Consider the following 19,218-nt stretch of genomic DNA (forward strand, 5'->3'; position numbering starts at 1 on the left):
AAAGAGGAGAAAGAAAATAAAATTAAAGCACAAATTATTATTAAAATAGAAAGCGAAATCCCACAACTAGGGAGGCTGAGGCAGGAAGACCACATGTTTAAGGCCAGGCTCAGCAACATAGAAAGACCCTGTCTCAAGATAAAAATTTTAAAAAAGGCTGGAGAGAGCTTAGTGGTAGAGTGCCGCCCTGGTGTCAATTCCCAATACTGCCAAAAACAAAAACAGAAAAAGAGTGGAGTAAAAAAATAGATTCTTTGAATTGACTAATAAAATGGCTAAATTTTTGCAAGTATGATCAAGAAATAAGAGTAGACACAATAAGATAGCATCAGGAAAGAGAATTTGGAAATAACCTCAGGAATTTTTTTTTTTTGTACTGTGATTTTTTGCAGTGTTGGGAATCAGTCTTAGGGCTCTGCACATGCCAGGCAAGAACTCTATCAATAAGCTATACCCCTAGCTCTAAAATTTTAGATAGAAGAAATAGCAAATACAAGTTTGATCTAAATTTGAAAATCTAGATAGAATAGAAGATATTTTTAGAAAGAACCAAAAGAAATTTATTCAAGAAGAAAATTTGATAGGCAAAGACCTACTATTAATAAAATAATATACAGCCCAGATCTTTTTAATGGGGAGATGGAAGATAATGGGAAGATAATGGGAAGTTGGAAGAGCAGATGGTTCTAAACCATTACTGAACCTGTAGAAAATCATTTTATAAGACATTAAATTTTTTCAAACCCAATTGAAGATACTATATATTTAAAAAAAGAAAAAACCCTAAAGGCCTAAATTGTTTACAAATACAGATGCAAAATTTCTTTTTCTTTTTTTCTTTTTCTTTTCTTTTCTTTCTTCTTTTTTTTTTAAAGACAGTGATTTGCTATGTTGTCCATGCTGGTCTGAAACTCCTGAGCTCAAGTGATCCTCCTACCTCTGAATCCCTATTAACTGGGACTGTAGGCACATGCCATTTTGCCTGGTTCCTGAAAAATTCTTAAGATAACTAAATGCAATAAGTGAAACTAAAACTCTTACATAAAATAGTAGCAAATTGAATCCAGTAATAGTAGAAGAATAATACAAACATACCTAAGTTAGATTTATCCTAGGAATTCATAGTTGATTCAACTTTTGGAAATCCATTAATGAATTTCCTTATATTAACAAGGGAAAGAAAGCCTGGGATTATCTAAACAAATGTTATAAAAGTATTTAAGAAAATTTAACATTTCCTTGTAGTTAAAACTCTGATTAAGAATAGAAATAAATTTCTTTAAAATAATAAAAGTATGTTCCAAAAAAAATTCAAAGAATACTTGAAAATGAGGCATTAGTCGTATTTTTACTAATAGGCACAGGACAAGGTTTTCCTTATGATGACTTTTATTCACTACTATTTCAGGAATTTTTTGCAATGTAATAAGTAAAAAAAATAAATAAAGGAAGGTGATATTATTATTTACCTAAAGATTCCATAAAAATTACCTAAATTCATTAAAGTGGGTATGAGATCAAAATATGAAAATAGTTTTTTACCAATCCAATGACATAAAGGAAAAAGATTATATTAACAATGAGAACAAAATTTATTAAAAAGCTAAGAAAAAATCTAAAAGAGAGTTGTAAGAACAGAGTAAAGGAAATACAACTTTCTCAAAATATGTATAAGAAGATATGAGTAAATGGAAAGACATAGCTTCTTTACACAAAAATTCAATTTTGGAGGAAACTAATGCTGGTTCTAAAGTTCACATGAAAGAGGAAATCAGTTATGGAGTACTTGCTCTAACAGATCTCAAAAGATATTGTTAACAATATAGTAAATAAAACAGTATAGTATAGACTCAGAAGCAGACTATCAGTTTGAGAGATATAAACAAACCAGTGACTATTTGAGAATTTAGTTTATAGCAGTATTTCATAAAGGTGAGAAATAAGTCAACTGTTCAATAGATAAAATTGTGACAACTATGTATCAATTTGAAAAGAAGAAAATTCATTATCTACAACTCATACCAAAAATAAACTCCATGCCTCAAAGAGTTTAAAATGAAAAACTATAAAAGCATTAGGATAAGAATATTTTTATACACTTTAGGTAGGAAAGGCATTTCTAATGAAGAAATAAAACCCCAAAACTGTAGAGAAAAAAATTAATAAATTTGACAATGTAAAAATTAAAATGTTTTGTATGGCTAAAGATATCATAAGCAAAATTAAAAGATAAATGACAGAAGTGAAAACACTGTAATACATTTTACAACACATTCAACAAAACTATATTAGTATTTAAGATACATATCATAGATAGAATCAAATCAGTAAGAAAAAGACAACCACATAATGAAAAACATGTAGACATGTAGATAACTTCTGTAGGTAAAAAGTACAAGTTACTTAGTTGTAATCAGGGAAATGAAAATAGAAAAATGAGATATAATTTTCTCATTTATCCGATTGGCAAACATCAAATGGATTAATGTGAAACATGGTTGGTGGGAATATAAATTTGGTAAAACCTCTTTGAAAGGAGTTTCAGAATAGCGTGTTAAAATTGTAAAAGTGAATACTTTTACAGCCAAAAATCCAAAGTAGGAGCCTACTTTGAAGACAATATTCTTTGGATATATCAGTTTTTATGTTTGTTAAAAATTAATCACATTATATAATGGTTTTAACATATAGGTCAAAGACAGAGAAATATTAATAAATGAAATAAAAGGGAATAGGAAAGGCCTGGGGTAATAAGATATCAGTAAGTAATGGAACACTTAAGATGAACCTGAGGCTTCCTCAACAACAAATGGATTACATAATGGTCTCTGAAAGGCCTGTTCAGTGTCTAGCATTGATTACATTTAAATGGAGACAAGGAAATACACCTGAATTTTTTTTAAGTTTATGAACATTAGAAGACTAAAGTTGATAATTTAAAAAGATATTTTACATCTCTTTCATGCTGTGACTTTTTGAATAGATCCAAAATATACCAGCAATATAATTTTTATAATTTTGCTATTATAAGTACAGAAGTATTATGCTACATTTGTTCCCAGCATCATGCAAAATTCATGCAAAAGATTAAGATAGAGATGTTATGAAGATTTATCACAGCTGGTTAGAAAAAATGATCTCCAGATAAAGCATGAAGAATCCAAGCACAGAAAAAAAACCACTCATTTCAAGTAAACCTAATTTTCAAAGCAATTTGTCAACCATGACAGCATAATTTTATACAGATATTAAATCCTGATTTTAAGTGCTAGTCATATAAACTTTCCTACTTGGGTTAGGAATTACAATCTAATTTTTAAAAAACCTCATTTCTTACTTTATTTCCATTTTCAGTTTTTTCCCTTTTCCTTTCTCATGTCCAGAAACCACTAAGCCATTTAAGTACTGTGGAATGCTTACAATTCTCCACATCCCATGGAGATAGATTATTTTCAATGGAACTATTGCCTTCTCTGTAAAGTTAATCAAGGGATGAAGCTTTAAGAGCATGGATACATTTCTTTTCCACCCACAGTGACTCAGTTCTGGAAACAAATCAAATACTGACCACAGCACCTCTAGTTCCTCTGGCACCCTTAGGACCACTTTCCCCAATTTGTCCAGGAGCACCTCTGCTTCCAACTTCTCCTGTGGGTCCTATTTGTCCTTTATCACCCTGTGGATGAAATTAGTATGAGAGAATGTAAAAAAAATTGTACTTAGATTAATTAACTATATCATATACTTGAGACTTCAGAGGACATTTAAAAAAATTCTGTAAATGGCAACTTTCTTTTAACTTAGCTACAGACCACCACTAGAAATAAAAACATACCATCACCATACAAGTTATTTGAAAAATGTAAGTTTGGAAAAAGAAGGATTTTAAAAGGATTAAATTCAACCAACCAATCAGGTGAAATCTGGTGCTCATGTTGAATTCCAAACAACGGACTTTTTAATTTTAAATTTTGTCACATATATCTGTACGCATGTATATATTATTATTATGAGGAAACACAGATGATGAGAAGTCTGTTTCCACAGAAGATTTCAGTATTTCAAAGGTCAGTTTCATGCAAAAAAGGCTTCAGTGTGCAGTTCTACACATGTAGGATCATTACTCACTAGGTTAACACATGCCTTCAAAATATCATTTTATATCCTTCTGAAAACTGGTTTCCTTCTGTTTCCCATTATACTGAGTGTCCCCCTCTTTAAGCACCAAAATACAACAGCTATTAAAAAACATTAAGTGTATTTATTCATTTTCTGAACATGGGAATCAACCTTTCCTGTTATTGATATTCAAGAAGACACAAAAGAAAAGGTAAAGGGGTGTGTGTGTGTGTGTGTGTGTGATGTGCTGGGGCTCAAACTCAGGGCTTTGTGCATGCTAGGCAAATGCCCCACTGCTAACTACACTGCCAGCCTCAATGCTGATTTTGGATATAATATTATATCTAATGAGAGAGACTTCAATATTGGTAATATTTTCATGGGCACGAATGGCAACTAAAATTTACTTCATTCATTTGTTTATTTATTTCTTAATTATCCCTTCCACTGTTCCAAAAATTTGAGAATAATGGAGTAGGTGTACATCTGTAAAAAAGCAAGAGCTGGACTTTGGGGACTAGAATATGGTGTGATTTGGTTAATTATGAGAAATATATTCTGAATTGTCACAGTCCAATGTGAAAACTGTTGTCATACCTTATCAACATTTGAACAAATTATCGGTCCCATACAAAGATTAATTTTTCATTATAATGTATTAGAATTTTACAAATATGTAAACTGTTAAAAAGTAAAATATGAAGTAAGCAACTGAAAAATATTCTGAATTTGTGGTTCTTATTGGATGAGAAAGATAAAATCAATCATTAATCTTTTCAATTTAGAAAAACACATTAATAAAAATCTGGAAACAATTATAATCTTTTCCCTCTAATATTTTACTAAAGTCATTATCAAATAGCACAAATGATAGAGTATTTTCATTTTATCTTTTTTATTTTTCACCTACTATCTATTAAAAGATTTTTTGGAAAACAAGAGACCAAGGAAAAAGAATTTTTAAAAAAAAAAAACAAATTCCAAACTGGAAAATTGCTTTCAAATAAGAAAAGTGACATATATTTCTAAGTGGAATTAAATATTAATTTATACAAATGTGCCTTTAAACACCAAATTTATAAATTTTATATTTAGTGCAAATCAAAATATTATAGCATGCTATGGATTTCTGGGCCTTAAGAAGAAAAAAATACTAAAAAATATTTAAACATTACCTTTTTTCCTGAACGACCTCTTTGTCCTGGAGTTCCTATCATTCCTTCGGGTCCCTGAATATTCAATATATAAAAAGAAATAAATGGTTAAAGAAAAGAGTGGAATTTTGAATACTTACATCAGATAACTACTGAAATATACACTAAATAAAAACAAGGGCTACTTTTCACAGTGATTTAAAAGCACAACTGTGACCAACTATAAAGTTCACACACACAAACCTGCCAAGATAGGAAAAACTAAACTGTGTAGTAAAAAAATTACTTTATTTCAATACACATATTTTAATTAATGGGAAGAGAATTAAACACAAATGAATCCATATTAACACTTCTATGAGCTACTGTGAACTCAGAATCTTGAAAGAATAAGATTATAAAATATAATGCATAGTTAAGAAAAATCTCAAAATCTCACTGGAGTATGGAAGTTTGAAGAAATATTCTTTGATCTGTAGGGAAAAAAAGGAAGAGGAGAAAATACAGCGAGACTACTGTTTAAATAATATTTTCATTTCAATTGGTACTTTGTCAAAAGTAGATGAAAAAATTTTAATATATACTTTTTTTAATTAAAAATGTGTTATGCCACATGAATTTTCAGATCAACAATGGGTAGGCTTAAGTGTGATCCATATTGAGCCAGGTTGGATGTTCTAAAATGGCAAATAATTAATCACAACATTCCTTTCATTAGTTGGAAATGAGAATGGAAATTTCAAATTTGTGTCCCCAAAGCTTGGCAATCTGCAGAAATGATGTAGAAAGAAATAAATTGTGGTTTACCACTGTGCTATGTAGGCTCTTGATAAATATTTGTTGAACGAATAAACAGATACCTAAGGAAATGACTCATGCCCTGTGCTCCCAAGCAAATGCTCTTCTAGCCTCACTGAGTTTAGAGGCCAGAGCAGTTTTGTTCTATTGCTGTAGTTATAGCTGCATCCAGAGGTAGAAATGATAGTTGCACTATTCTGAGGAGTTCTTTGAAGCTAATAAGGACTTAAAAAAAGTTGATGAATCTTCTATAGAGAATTAAACCCAAATGAATCCATTTTAACACTTCTATGAGCTACTGTGAACTCAGAACCCTGAAAAGAATAAGTGAACTCTTAAAAAGTCAGACTACACAAGCAGCTTCATATTATGACTTTGGCACTAAATAGCTATATGGACACTGGGCAGATTATTTAATTTTTAAAGGTCTCTGTTTTCTTTCCAGATAAGAGGGGATCAATGAAACCTCTTTGAAGAGTTACTAGGATTAAATCAGATAATGCATGTAAAATTTAGAAAGGATTAGACTTTTAATGAACAGCTCAATAAATATTAATTTTCACAAGTTTTTAAAGTAAATCATGCAATAGTATACTTAACTATTCTATATAACTATTCTATAAAGAAATTAGAAAACACAATGAAAATTCATGATCTTACCTCCCACTTTAATAAATAGGACCAATATATGTATACATAATTAAACCCCAATATATACATATACCTTTCCGAACACATCATCTTCCTCCCCACTCAGTACAATCATCATTCTGACTTTGTTTATTAATACTATGAATTTCTTAACTCCATTTATAGTATCCCCAAGCAATGTCACTATTTCACACCTTTTAAAATAAGGAGTATCATATTTTATGCATTATTCCAAAATTTTTAATACAACATTTTGTTTTTTCAGTTTTTCAGGGTGTCTTTAACATACCTCTCATTTTTTTTACTGTTATAGGATTCTATATTATCAAATCATAATTCAACCACTTTTCTAATGGTTAACTTTTTGTTATATAGATAATGTGTTATATATTATAAACACCCTGTGCATACCTCCCTGTATCTATGTTAAGAGTTTTCATTAGGTTATAAACCCTAGAGTTGACTTGCTGGGTTTCAGAATATGTATATCTTCAATATACTATATTAGACATTGCCAAATCATTCTCCAAAGTAGTTTTGCCAATTTACATTCCCATGGCAAATGCATAGGGGTTCCAGTTACTCTGTATCTTCTGTAATGTTTGGTACTATTGAACTTAAAATATGTTTACCCCATGAGAGCAAAATGATGTTACCTTTGATTTCAATTTGCATTACTGGTTATTAAGGAGAAATGAGCATCTACTCATATAGTTACTTGATATATCTGCTTGATTTTCTGGTTCCTGAATTCTGCTTTCTTTGAGTTACATGAAAGTTTTTATATATATTTGTTCACTTTCTATATATTACAAATCTCTTCTAGCCTTAGCTGATTTTTCTCACTGTATTTGTAACTTTTGATTAACACAAGTTTACAATTTTAATGTAGTCAAATTCATCAATATTTGCTTGTTCCTTTTCATGTTTTGTTATGATTCTTACTGCTTCCACTCCTCCCATGAGGTCATAAAAATCTCTTAAATATTCTACTAAAAGTTTTAAAATTTTTATTTCCATAGCTAAACTTTAATCAGAATTTAATTCATAGTGTGTGCATGGATGTGTGTAAGCACATATGTGCATTTGTGTGTGGGAGAGATTTTCCCCCACTGGGATAACCAGTTACAGTAACTCATCTATTGAATAGTTCATCTTTTCTTTATAGATACACAGTGCAATATCAAATTATGAAACATTTCAAAATATACTTAGATCTAGGTTATCTTCTATTTGCATTGGTCAACATGTGAGCAATATGAAATTAAGTTAATTACTTACTTATTAGGTAGGTCAAGTTCTCCCTTTCACCTCTGTCCCCGGTTCCCAATTTGCTTTAAAATTGTATCGATTTTTGCTCTTTGGTCTTCAACATTAGTTTTAAAATCACTTTTTTTAAACAATATCTGTATTTTGTTTACTTTTATTTTTATGTGGTGCTGAGGATTGAATCCAGTGCCTCACACACGTGAGGCCAGTGCTCTACCACTGAGCTATAGCCCCAGCCCTTAAAATTACTTTTCATCAATCAAGTTCTATAAACAAAAATTTCCTAAAGAGATTTTGATGGAAATCATACTAAATGTATAAACTAACTTAGAGGAGAATTTTATCATTTTATTGTATGAAGACTTCCAATTCATAAATCCATTTTTTAGGTCTTCTTTAATAAACTGGCCAAGTTTTTTTTCAAATTATAAAAATTTTCCACAAGTTTTTTGCAAATATTTTGATAGATTTATTATAAGGTATTTAATTTTGTTGTTAATTATGATTATATTTAAAATTGTATGTAAAAAAGCTTTCTAACTACTTATTACTGGTGAAAAAGAACAGTACCAATTTTTATATAATAATTTTATATTGTACAACTTCCTGAATTCTCATTGATTCTTTTTTGCTAGAAATCAAACCTAGGACCTCACACATGTTAGGAAAGTTCTCTACCATTGAGCTATATCCCAGCCCTCATTAATTCTTATAATTTAGAGATTATTTATTTTGCTTTGCTATCCTGGCTGGGACTCTGAGTAAATATTACATGGAAATGGTGACTAGAGAGTGGTACTTAATTCATTTATTTGATGTTTCCACATTAAGCATGATAGTTGATATATGGATATAATTTTATTAATTTTTTGTTTTAATCTCTTGGAATAATTATATTTTTTCTTTGGGTTGTAAAATATGTGACTTACATATATAATATTTTGAAATATTAAACCTCTGTTGTAATATAAACGAAACTCTTGATTATGTCAATACTCCATAACTATACTGAATCCAAATACACATGTGTTAGCTGACATAAATAAATCCAACCGAATTTTGTCCTAAAGGAATAAAACAAGATAATTTCATTTTAATATGTTCTACTTTGGAGTTCTCAGCTCCACATGTGTTTAGATCTTAGGTACCACAGAAGTAGAATTTTTAGGAATGGATGACAGACTGTGAGTCCAGTAGGTATTTCTTTTCAGATGCTTTTTTCTCATACAGAATTATGCATTTGGGAAACTGGACAGTTTAGCAGAGAATTCAAGGATAAGATAAATAATTTTTTTCCTATTCAAAGAATGCTATAGTATGAATTTGGAATTTGCTAATGAATGCTTCCTTGTTTTTCAATCATTCTCAACCTTCTAGGAAGTAAAAAGAATGTAAGAAATGTTCTCCTTCCTTGAAAAAAAATTGAAGAAGTTTTCTTTCTTTTTCTCACTCTCTTTTTTGTTGATTTTGTAAGAACCCGAGGTAGTATCTTTATGACACTGCTTAAGGAAGAATTTTAAAGTGAAAAATAAATCCAACATCAGGCTGTCTGATTAAGCAATAGTTCCTTGGATCAAAAAATTCTTTTGAAAAAATATGCCATGGTATTTTTATTGAGTTTATAAGCTGAAAGGCATTTAAAATTCCAAGGAGAACAACAAAAAGAATAAAAAAGAAACACACATGTGTTGTTACTAAAAAAGGCACCAAAGATGTGTACTAGGCAGAATAGTTCCTGGGAAAAATTACGAAGCAGATGAAATCTGTGTTTATCATTTTTCCATGCCTTGTTTTGAGCCCCTTCATTTCTGCTCTTCCCATCATCAATTGTCATGCTGCATCATCCTGAGGGTCCCTGCTTTGTTTGTCTTTCCTTTTTCCTAGTGTGTTTGCCTTTCCCACTCTTAGGATTCTGCTAGGGAACTAAGTAAGTTGGCTTAAAAAAATCCATGCTAGAGTATGAATAATTATCAGCAGCTTTTAAAATATAAAAACATAAATGTAACAAGAATTATCAGGAAGATAATCACAATTTTTTGAACTTGTTACCTGGCTTCTCTGTGGGTCTAGCCTGATACTAATGGAAAAAAAAATTCTCTAAAAAAGATTTTACAAAACTACCAAGAACCCTAGGAAGGCAAAAGATAGGACCAAAACTGCTATTTAGGCAAGGCTTTCTCTTCTGTTTTCTCAAAACAGAAGTCAGAAAATAAAGAATTAGTGCCAGCTCAGCTATCTGCTGTATTTTCTTGTATGAACTACTAGACTGTGAGTTTTTTCCAGTTACAAAATGGGAAATAGTATCTATAGTTATTAGGATGGTATGAGAATATATAAATGAGTGTGTTTTGCTCAGTGTCTGGGGCAAAGATATTTAAGAGTTTAGGGAGGATTCTCTGGGACTTTGTGTATGCTGTGGTGGAATACTCATCACAGTTATTTAGGACTGAGTGAAAATATAGGCACTGCACCACTATGGTAAAAATGGAAGGAAAAATGACTCAATTTGCTAGTGCTCACAACAACTTCTAGTTTATCCTCATTCTTCAAATGTCACTTTGAAATACATTGGTACGATTATCCATTATTTGGGGAAAGATGTGTTATAGCACTGTTTTAATTGCTACTAAAGGAATTACAGCCACGAGTAAATGTGAATGATGAGATGGCCAGTTTGTGCATCACTTATGGCGTTAGTTGAAGAGCTTTCTTCTTTGTTCTGCAAACTAATTGAGTTGAATGGGGCAGGGACTCTCATATATATAGGACACTAATGATCTGAAGATTGGAAGCCAAAGGAGGAAAAGTAGAGGAAAAACACAAAAAGATAACCAACATTATAAATCACTACTTTGTCTCCCACCCCATCTGCATGATCAGTTTCTCAATCTTTATTGAGCCCCCCATGTAGAAATACTGCAACAAAGAAGCACTGAGGTTTATGGGAAGAGTATCTGCTTCAGAATAGGTATGATCTCCTGAAAAAACAGACCAAATGCTTAAAAGTTAACTTTTAATCTTTCAAAGGCTGATGATGATTGCTGGAGTTCAGAGGAAAGAGAATTTCCTGGTAGGGTCATAAGGGATATCTTCCAAAAAAGAAGAGTATTCCCAAAGATAAGAACAGGAAAGTAAAATTATCAGTCAGCTGTATGGAAGAATATTACAAATCCTATAAGTTAAGTGTTGAAGCTAGAGAGAAGCTGTTTGCATTATTTATTTCCATCTTCCATTTGCCTCAAGGTGAGGGAATTGATTCCATGACATTTAGAATTTTCTTTAAAGTAATACAATTCAGGATCAAATATCAATAGCTAATAGTTGCTTATAAAGAGTTTCCATGCTGGATCTAAGCTATTAAATTTACAATAAGAATGTCTATTCTATGAATAAAGTTAAAAATATTCAATCAAACTAAGACAACAAAAAATATTCCCTTACAAATGGTTTACATAAGAAATTCCAGGCCTTTTTGTATCTGGAGGGTGGATAAATAGTCCCTACATTGCCCCTTTCTCAAGGCACAATTCAACACTTCAGTTACTAAAGTGTGTTTGTATGTGTTAGGGGGTGGGTATATGCATACATATAGGAACTGAGTTCACTAAGTATTTGAAAATGAACACAGCAGTACTCACCGGAAGGCCCATTCTACCTTGACTACCGAAGGGCCCAATAGTTCCTGGTAAGCCCATCTCTCCTTTTTCTCCATCTTCTCCAGGAAGTCCCCTTTCTCCTGGAGTCCCCTGGAAATCAATGAAAAAAATTTCAAAAGAAATGCAGTGAAATAATTATGTCACACAATATACTGGTTTGTATATGGCATACAAAAACAATCGTTTAATGTTTTAAAGATTTCACAAAACATCTATTTTACATGTAAGATTAAAAATACAGTTTACCTTTAATCCATCTTTTCCCTGGAGACCTTCTTCTCCAGGAGCCCCTGGTTCACCCTATTATGTAGCAGAAACAGTAAGATTAATTTTTTACTATGATCATTCATCTTATTTATCTTTACTCTCTGTCCCAGCACGTATAGAAAGTAGTAAGTTTGTATTCATTTATTTCTACTTCTACTTTATCTATAAAGAAGATATGACAGAATAAGAATGATTTAATTTGCCTTAAATAGCTTAGCAGAAAATTTAAATAGAATGGTATAAATTTAAATATAAGATGGTTCCAGAATATTAATAAATGTTAGGTAATTAACATATTCATGTGGTAGCTCTAAACGTGTGCTTTTGAGTTCAAGGAATATAAATACTACATTTCATTAAATAGTGTATTTTGCTATACTCAATTTACTTGACTATGATTATTCTACCAGATTTTTAGGGTTTCTCCTTGAAAGATAGCAGAGAGGTCATGATACCTTGAGAAGCTACTCTCTACACAGGGAACTTAAAGAAATATTAGAGTCATAGTTTAAGAAGCTGTTAGAGTAGCACTGGGCCTCTTCATGCCTAAATTATTTTAAAATAAATTTTTCGTTCTTATTAATAGTTGTTTTTATCTCCCATCACTGATGTTTCTATCACCTTCACGTCTGACTCACTCCACTACCCTAAAAAAGGGAAAGTGAAAAGAAACAAACCAGATACAAAAGTATATTTCCCCAGTTTGTCTTTTAATTAACAAATGCTTCTTAAAATTATCTCGGATATTGTGTTCTCGAGGAAAATTCCTTACTACAGCTCAAAATAAAGCTATCCATCACAGTATAACTTCTCTAAGATAACAAATTACAACTATTTATAATATTTCTTTGCATGTTATTAACTAAGCATGATTCTAGGGTGCTTTTTAAAATATAAATTAGATTTCAATCTTTCATCTGCCTCTTATAGGTCAGGAGATATCCTGAGAGTTGGTCATTGGTATTCATGAATTCTTTCCAAAGGCTACCATAAGTGACAATCACAGTGATGCCACATTTTTGGCAACTGATTTTGAGGAAACAGTATATGGGGTTAGGACTCTAAATGCTTCTAAGTGAGAATGTAGGCAGGGTGTAGTTTCAGTTTTTGAGATTATGAAATAAAGACAAACATTTTCTAAAGGCATCAGAAAGGTTTATTATGCTATATTTGAGATGTTCAAAATGGTAAGTTTTAAGTCCCTGATATTAATGGGTTAGTGCATTAAAAAGGTTTTGTGAAAGTACTTACTCGTAACCCTGGTTCCCCAGGTCCTCCAACACTGCCCGCAGGTCCAACATCTCCCTGAATAAACAAAGGGAAAGACTAAACTCTTTTCACTAAAACTGCATGTCTAGGGCAGGCATATCATAAAGGGTTAGGAATTCCAAAACACTTCACAGTTTTTATCTATGGGCCTTCACCAAATTTCAAGATCTGTGTTTGCAACAATGGGGCAAATGCAAAGAATTCAATGGTGACAGTTTAGAGAACCTCTCTTTAACTATTATAGGAAGTTTACCTTAGTACCCAGTTCGCCTTGTAGACCAGATTCTCCCTCAATGCCTGGAGGTCCCTAAAAGAGAATGATTTGACACATTATAAAGGCAGTTACACTTCGTAAGAAAATAATAGTAATTTTTAGCTTAAGGGTAACCAATATCTAAGTTTAGGAGAGGGTTTTTTGTTGTCTTCCTATAAACCTTATGGGATGGAGACCAGATACTTACTGGTACACTTTAACAGTACAAATGAAAAACAACTTTACCTGAAATCAGGACCAGTTTTTAAAATCTTTCTTCTCATCCTTTAAGCCTTAGTCAAAGAATGAAAAACAAAATACCTCCTTCTTCAAATTTTCTACTTTCAGGGACAAAAGTGTTTTCTGATCTTTTGCTTTTCTCATCCTTTTCTGTTGTGTCCTCTGGAACCAACTTCTTTAATAAAAATTCAATTTTGCTAAATGATTTTTTAAAAATATCACACAAATAACAGGTAAATTTATTCACTCTTACAGTATGGATATGAGGTGTCCACCAAAAACTCATGTGTGAGACTATGCGAGAAGGTTCAAAGGAGAAATGATTGGGTTGTGAGAATCTTAACCCAGTCAGTAAATTAATCCCATGATGGAGATTAACTGAGTGAAAACTGAGGCAGGTAGGGTGTGGCTAGAAACTGAGGTGGGTCAATGGAGGTGTGCCTTTGGGGTATATATTTTGTGTCTGGTGAGTGGAGTCTCTTCCTACTTCCTTATCATCATGTTTGCTGCTTCTCTCTGTCACATTCTTCTACCATGATGTTCTGACTCACCTCGAGTCCCAAGGAATCAAGCCAGCTGTCTAAGGACTGAGACCTCTGAAACTATGAGCCCTTAAATAACTTTTCCTCCTCTAAAATTGTTCTTGTTGGGTATTTTGATCACAGCAGCAAAAAAGCTGACTAAAACATTCACATTATAAAAGAGACCTACTTCTCTCTTTCCCCTCCATCCCTCTCCTTCCTCTCTTTCTTATATTTTTCAGAAATTCTTCAATATTTTTGATCCATAGATGGACCTCTTCATTATAATTATTAGGGATTGAAATATCTTTTATATAATTTTGTAATAGCTTAGATGACAGCAAATTCAGTTTTTTATTTTGACTCAGCTACAATCCAAATTCATTCTTTTCCCCAAAATAAAAGTTACACATGCACAATACAATAAGTGGGCTTGTAATGAAAAGCTTTAATCACCTATGAACTATGGCTAAATTGGGCTATGTTGGACCAATTAGGCAGAAAAGCCTAGTATCAGGAACTCTCAGTAAGAATCCACCTATTTAAGAATGTCTGATTTGTGTGGTGCCCTGCTCAGGTCATTACTCAAGTTCTGTCTCAGCTCCTGAGATGGGAGTGACCTGCTGGACCCAGATAATCTCTTGAAGATGTGTGTAGCTCAAGATGGGTTGTCAAATGCCAATCAACCTGTGACCCCTGCCACAGCAGAAGCAAGAACCAAAACAAGACTCCTCCCATTGAAACCTTACCTCTGCCTTTGATGTACTCCCTCTTAAATAAAGACTCAGGGCCTTTTTTCAATTGTTCAGTTCCAGCTCCTATCAGGACTGGAAGATCCATCAGATGCTCCACTTTAAATCTAATTTCTGAATATGTCTTTATTTTTTACTGATTATTTCAGACTTTTTATTTTCCAAGGCAGATAATAGCTCCTTGGCAAGAACCTGCTCTGTCGTGCAGGCCACCTCAAAGATTACTATTCAAAATAATTTTAATTTTTATTTTTTAGTAATTACTTCTATAAACTAGCACTTCTCAATGGGTGACTCTTCTAAAAGTAAAGTTTCCTTATAATATATTCCTTTACCATCATTTCCCTAATTTTAAATAGTTTTTATTTTAATTCTGTGAGTTACTTTTGTAACTTATTCACTATTATGAAAGGTAGTATAGTGCAGTACTTAGGAGAAAGGATCCTACAAAGCAAGACAGCCTGTGTTTCTGCTTTGTATCAGAAATTATAGAACTTAATTTATCTCTCTAAGGCTAAAACTCTGTTTTGAGAGAAAATGACAACTCTTTCTGGACTCCTTCCATGTCAAAACTACCATTAACCTGAAGACTAAAAAAATATTCTTTTGAATAATGAATGAATAGTAGAAGGAATGAATACCAGGGGAGAAGTAAAAATTGTTATAAAAATGAGAATAGTAATATAATATATCAAAGTCTCTGGGACAGTATGAAGGCAGTTCTAAGAGGAAAGTTCATAGAATTGAGTTCATACATTAAAAGAATAGAAGGGTACCAAATAAGTAATCCCAAATCCCTAGAAAAAGAAAACACACCAACACCCAAATTGGTAGAAGACAAGAAATTCTTAAAATCAGAGCTGAAATCAAAGAAATTGAGAATTAAAAAAATACAAAAAATTAACAAAATGAATAGTTGGTTTGTTTTGAAAGAATAAACAAGATGGATAAATCCTTAGCCAAATGAACCTAACTCAAATTAACAAAATTCAAGATGAAAAAGGAAATATCATCAGACACTAATGAAATCCAGAAGATCAACAGGAATTATTTTGAAAATTTATATTCCAATTAGCTAAAAAAATCTTGAAGATACTGAAAAATTCCTAGAGAAATTTGACCTACCCAAATTGAACCATGAGAATATAGAAAACTAAGATCAATATCAAGTATCAATGAAATTGAAGCAGCTATCAAAAGACTTCCAAAAAAAATAAAAGTCCAGGACCAGGTGAATTCTCAGCCAAGTTTTACTGGAACTTTAAATAAGAACTAATACCAATCCTCTTCAAATTATTCCAGGAAATACAAAAGGAGGGAACACTGTCAAACTCATTCTACGAGGCCAGTATCACTCTGATACCAAAACCAGACAAAGTACATCAACATAAGAAAACTTCACACCAATATTCTTGATGAACACAGATGCAAAAATTCTTAATAAAATACTGGCAATCTGCATGTAAAAACACATTAAAAAGACAGTGCATCATGATCAAGGGGTTTTATCCCAGGAATGCAAGGTTGGTGTATCACATGGAAATCAATAAATATAATTCACACATAAACAGACTTAAGGACAAGAGTCACAGATTATCTCAACAGATGCAGACAAAGCATTTTACAAAGTACAGCACCCATTCATGTGTAAAACACTAGAAAAAATAGGGATAGAAAGAACTTACCTTAACATTGTAAAGGCTATATATCACAAACCTAAGGCCAACATTATATTGAATGGAGAAAAATGGAAAACATTTTCTCCAAAAAACAGAAATAAGACAAAGATGCCCACTTTCACCACTCCTATTCAATATAGTCTTTGAACTCTAGCCAGAGCAATCAGACAAGAGAAGGAAATTAAAGGATACAAGTAGGAAAATAAGAGATCAAATTATCTGTTTCTATCAATATGATTCCATATTCAGAAGACCCAAAAAACTCTACCAGAAGACTTTAAGAGTTCATAAATGAATTCAACAATGATGTAGGATACAAGATCAAAAGTCATAAATAAATCATGTTTCTATTCTCTAATGATGACTCTGCTGAAAAAGAAATGAGGAAAACTATTCCATTCATAATAGCTCCCCAAACAAAACAAAACAACAACAAAGAAACAACTTAGGAATCAATCTAACAAAAGAGGTGAAGGATCTCTACAATGAAAACTATAGAACAATAAAGAAAAAAGTTGAAGAAGACCTTATAAGATGGAAAGTCCTCCCTTGTTGTTGAATACGCAGAATTAATATTGTCAGAATGGCTATATTACCAAAAATGCTATACAAATTCAGTGCAATTCCCATCAAAATTCCAATGATGTTCTTCACAAAATTAGAAAAAGCAGTTATGAAATTTGGAAAAAATAAGAGACCCATAATAGCTGAACAATCCTCAGCAAGAAAAATGAAGCGGGAAGCATCATTAATACTGGACCTCAAATTACACTATAGAGGTGTAGTAACAAAAATAGAATGGTACTGGCACCAAAGCAGGCACAAAGACCAATGGAATAGAATAGAAAACACAGAGTCAATTCCACATGAATAGAATTATCAGATACTATAAAAGGGTGCTGAAAAATACACTGGTGAAAAGATGACATTTTTAAACACATGAGCCTTGGAAAACTGGAAATCCATATATAGTAGACTGAAATGTAATCCCCATCTCTTACACTGCACAAAACTCAACCAAAAGTGAATCAAGACTTAGAAATTGGACCAGAAACTCAGCAGCTGTTAGAAGAAAATGAATGCCCAACACTCCAACATTTAAGCACAGGAACTGACTTTCTTTTTTTTTTTATTGGTTGTTCAAAACATTACAATGCTCTTGACATATCATATTTCATACATTTGATTCAAGTGGGTTATGAACTCCCATTTTTACCACGTGTACAGATTGCAGAATCACATTGGTTACACATCCAAGTTTATACATACTGCCATACTAGTGTCTGTTGTATTTTGCTGCCTTTCCTATCCCCTTCCTATCCCCCCACACCTTTCCTCCCCTTCCATCTTCTCTCTCTACCCCATCTACTATAATTAATTTCTCTCTCTTGTTTTTTTCTCCTTTCCCCTCACATCCTCTTATATGTAATTTTGTATAACAATGAGGGTCTCCAGGAACTGACTTTCTCAACAAGAGTCTTAAAGTGCAAGAAATAAAAAATTGATAAGTGAGATGGTATTAAATTGAAAAGATTTTTTTCATAGCAAAGGAAACAAGAGCATGAAGAGACAGCCTACTTAATGGAAGAAAATCTTTGCCATCTGCTCCTCAGCTAGGGCATTAATATCCAAAATATACAAAAAACCTCAAAAAACTTAACACCAAAAAAACCAGATAACCCAATCAATAAAAGGAGAAAATAACTAAATAGACACTTTTCAAAAAAAGAAATAGAAAGGGTCAACAAATATTTGAAAAAATGTTCAACATTTCTAGTCATTAGGGAAATGCAAATCCAACTACACTGAGATTTCATCTCATGCTAGTCATGACAACTATCAGGAATACAAGTAAGAGGGATTTTCAAGATGGCAGAACAGAAGTGGTTGCATTCCTGGATGCTCTGTGGTATGAAATCAAGAAAGCAGACAGATAGCTTCTCTGCAAGGTGGATGAACAAAAAAAAAAAAGAAAAGGGTGGGGGGAACATTACTGGAATTTAAAACTGCATATTCAAAGCAGAATGGGGACACAGGAGGTTAGATACAATAAAATAAGGGAAAAAATCCCCAGTGGCACAGGCCAGAACCATTAGCCAGAGCAGTCCCTCCATGAGTGTAGTAGAAGGATAAGGGAATTAAATGAAACTGCATTTTTGGTAGGCCCAAGGTGTATCTGGATATGGAGCATTTAGGGACCAAGGATTTTGCCATCAAACCTGAAAGACATGTTGCACCATACCTATGTGCTGGGAAAGAAGCCTCCATCTCTCCCAGCGGTGTGTAGAGGACAAAGGAAGGAACCATTTTCAGGTGTGGTGTAAGAGTTGGCAGCTGAGGGAGCTGATTTCTGGCAAACCCGTGTTTGACGTGAAATACAGGCCAAGGAAACACACACAGCACAGCACAGAGTGTGCTTAAGTGATCAGGAAAAAATTAAATGTGGGGAGAGGTTTACACAGGAGACAACTAACTGGTTGCAGGAACCCATTTGCTCTACCCCTCCCACTCCAATCCAACTACTTGTAGGACCTGCTGGGAGACAAGCATCTGGTCAGAAACTCAGAAGGGCAAGGGTGGGGTCTGCACA

The 19,218-nt window shown here is 32.6% G+C and overlaps 1 protein-coding gene across 1 annotated transcript in view; it reads right to left on the reverse strand.

Moving 5' to 3' along the window:
* Positions 1-19,218, reverse strand: part of Col24a1 (collagen type XXIV alpha 1 chain) — a 341,896-nt gene that overhangs the window by 84,795 nt on the left and 237,883 nt on the right. Inside the window, exons 33-38 of the mRNA XM_077791553.1 lie at positions 13,437-13,490; positions 13,166-13,219; positions 11,894-11,947; positions 11,630-11,737; positions 5,295-5,348; positions 3,569-3,676 (exon numbers count right to left, since the gene is read on the reverse strand). Coding sequence (XP_077647679.1) covers positions 3,569-3,676; positions 5,295-5,348; positions 11,630-11,737; positions 11,894-11,947; positions 13,166-13,219; positions 13,437-13,490 — 432 coding nt within the window. The remainder of the gene's footprint in view (positions 1-3,568; positions 3,677-5,294; positions 5,349-11,629; positions 11,738-11,893; positions 11,948-13,165; positions 13,220-13,436; positions 13,491-19,218) is intronic.

Source organism: Urocitellus parryii, chromosome 11 (genome assembly GCF_045843805.1).
Source record: "Urocitellus parryii isolate mUroPar1 chromosome 11, mUroPar1.hap1, whole genome shotgun sequence".
Lineage (NCBI taxonomy): Eukaryota > Metazoa > Chordata > Mammalia > Rodentia > Sciuridae > Urocitellus > Urocitellus parryii.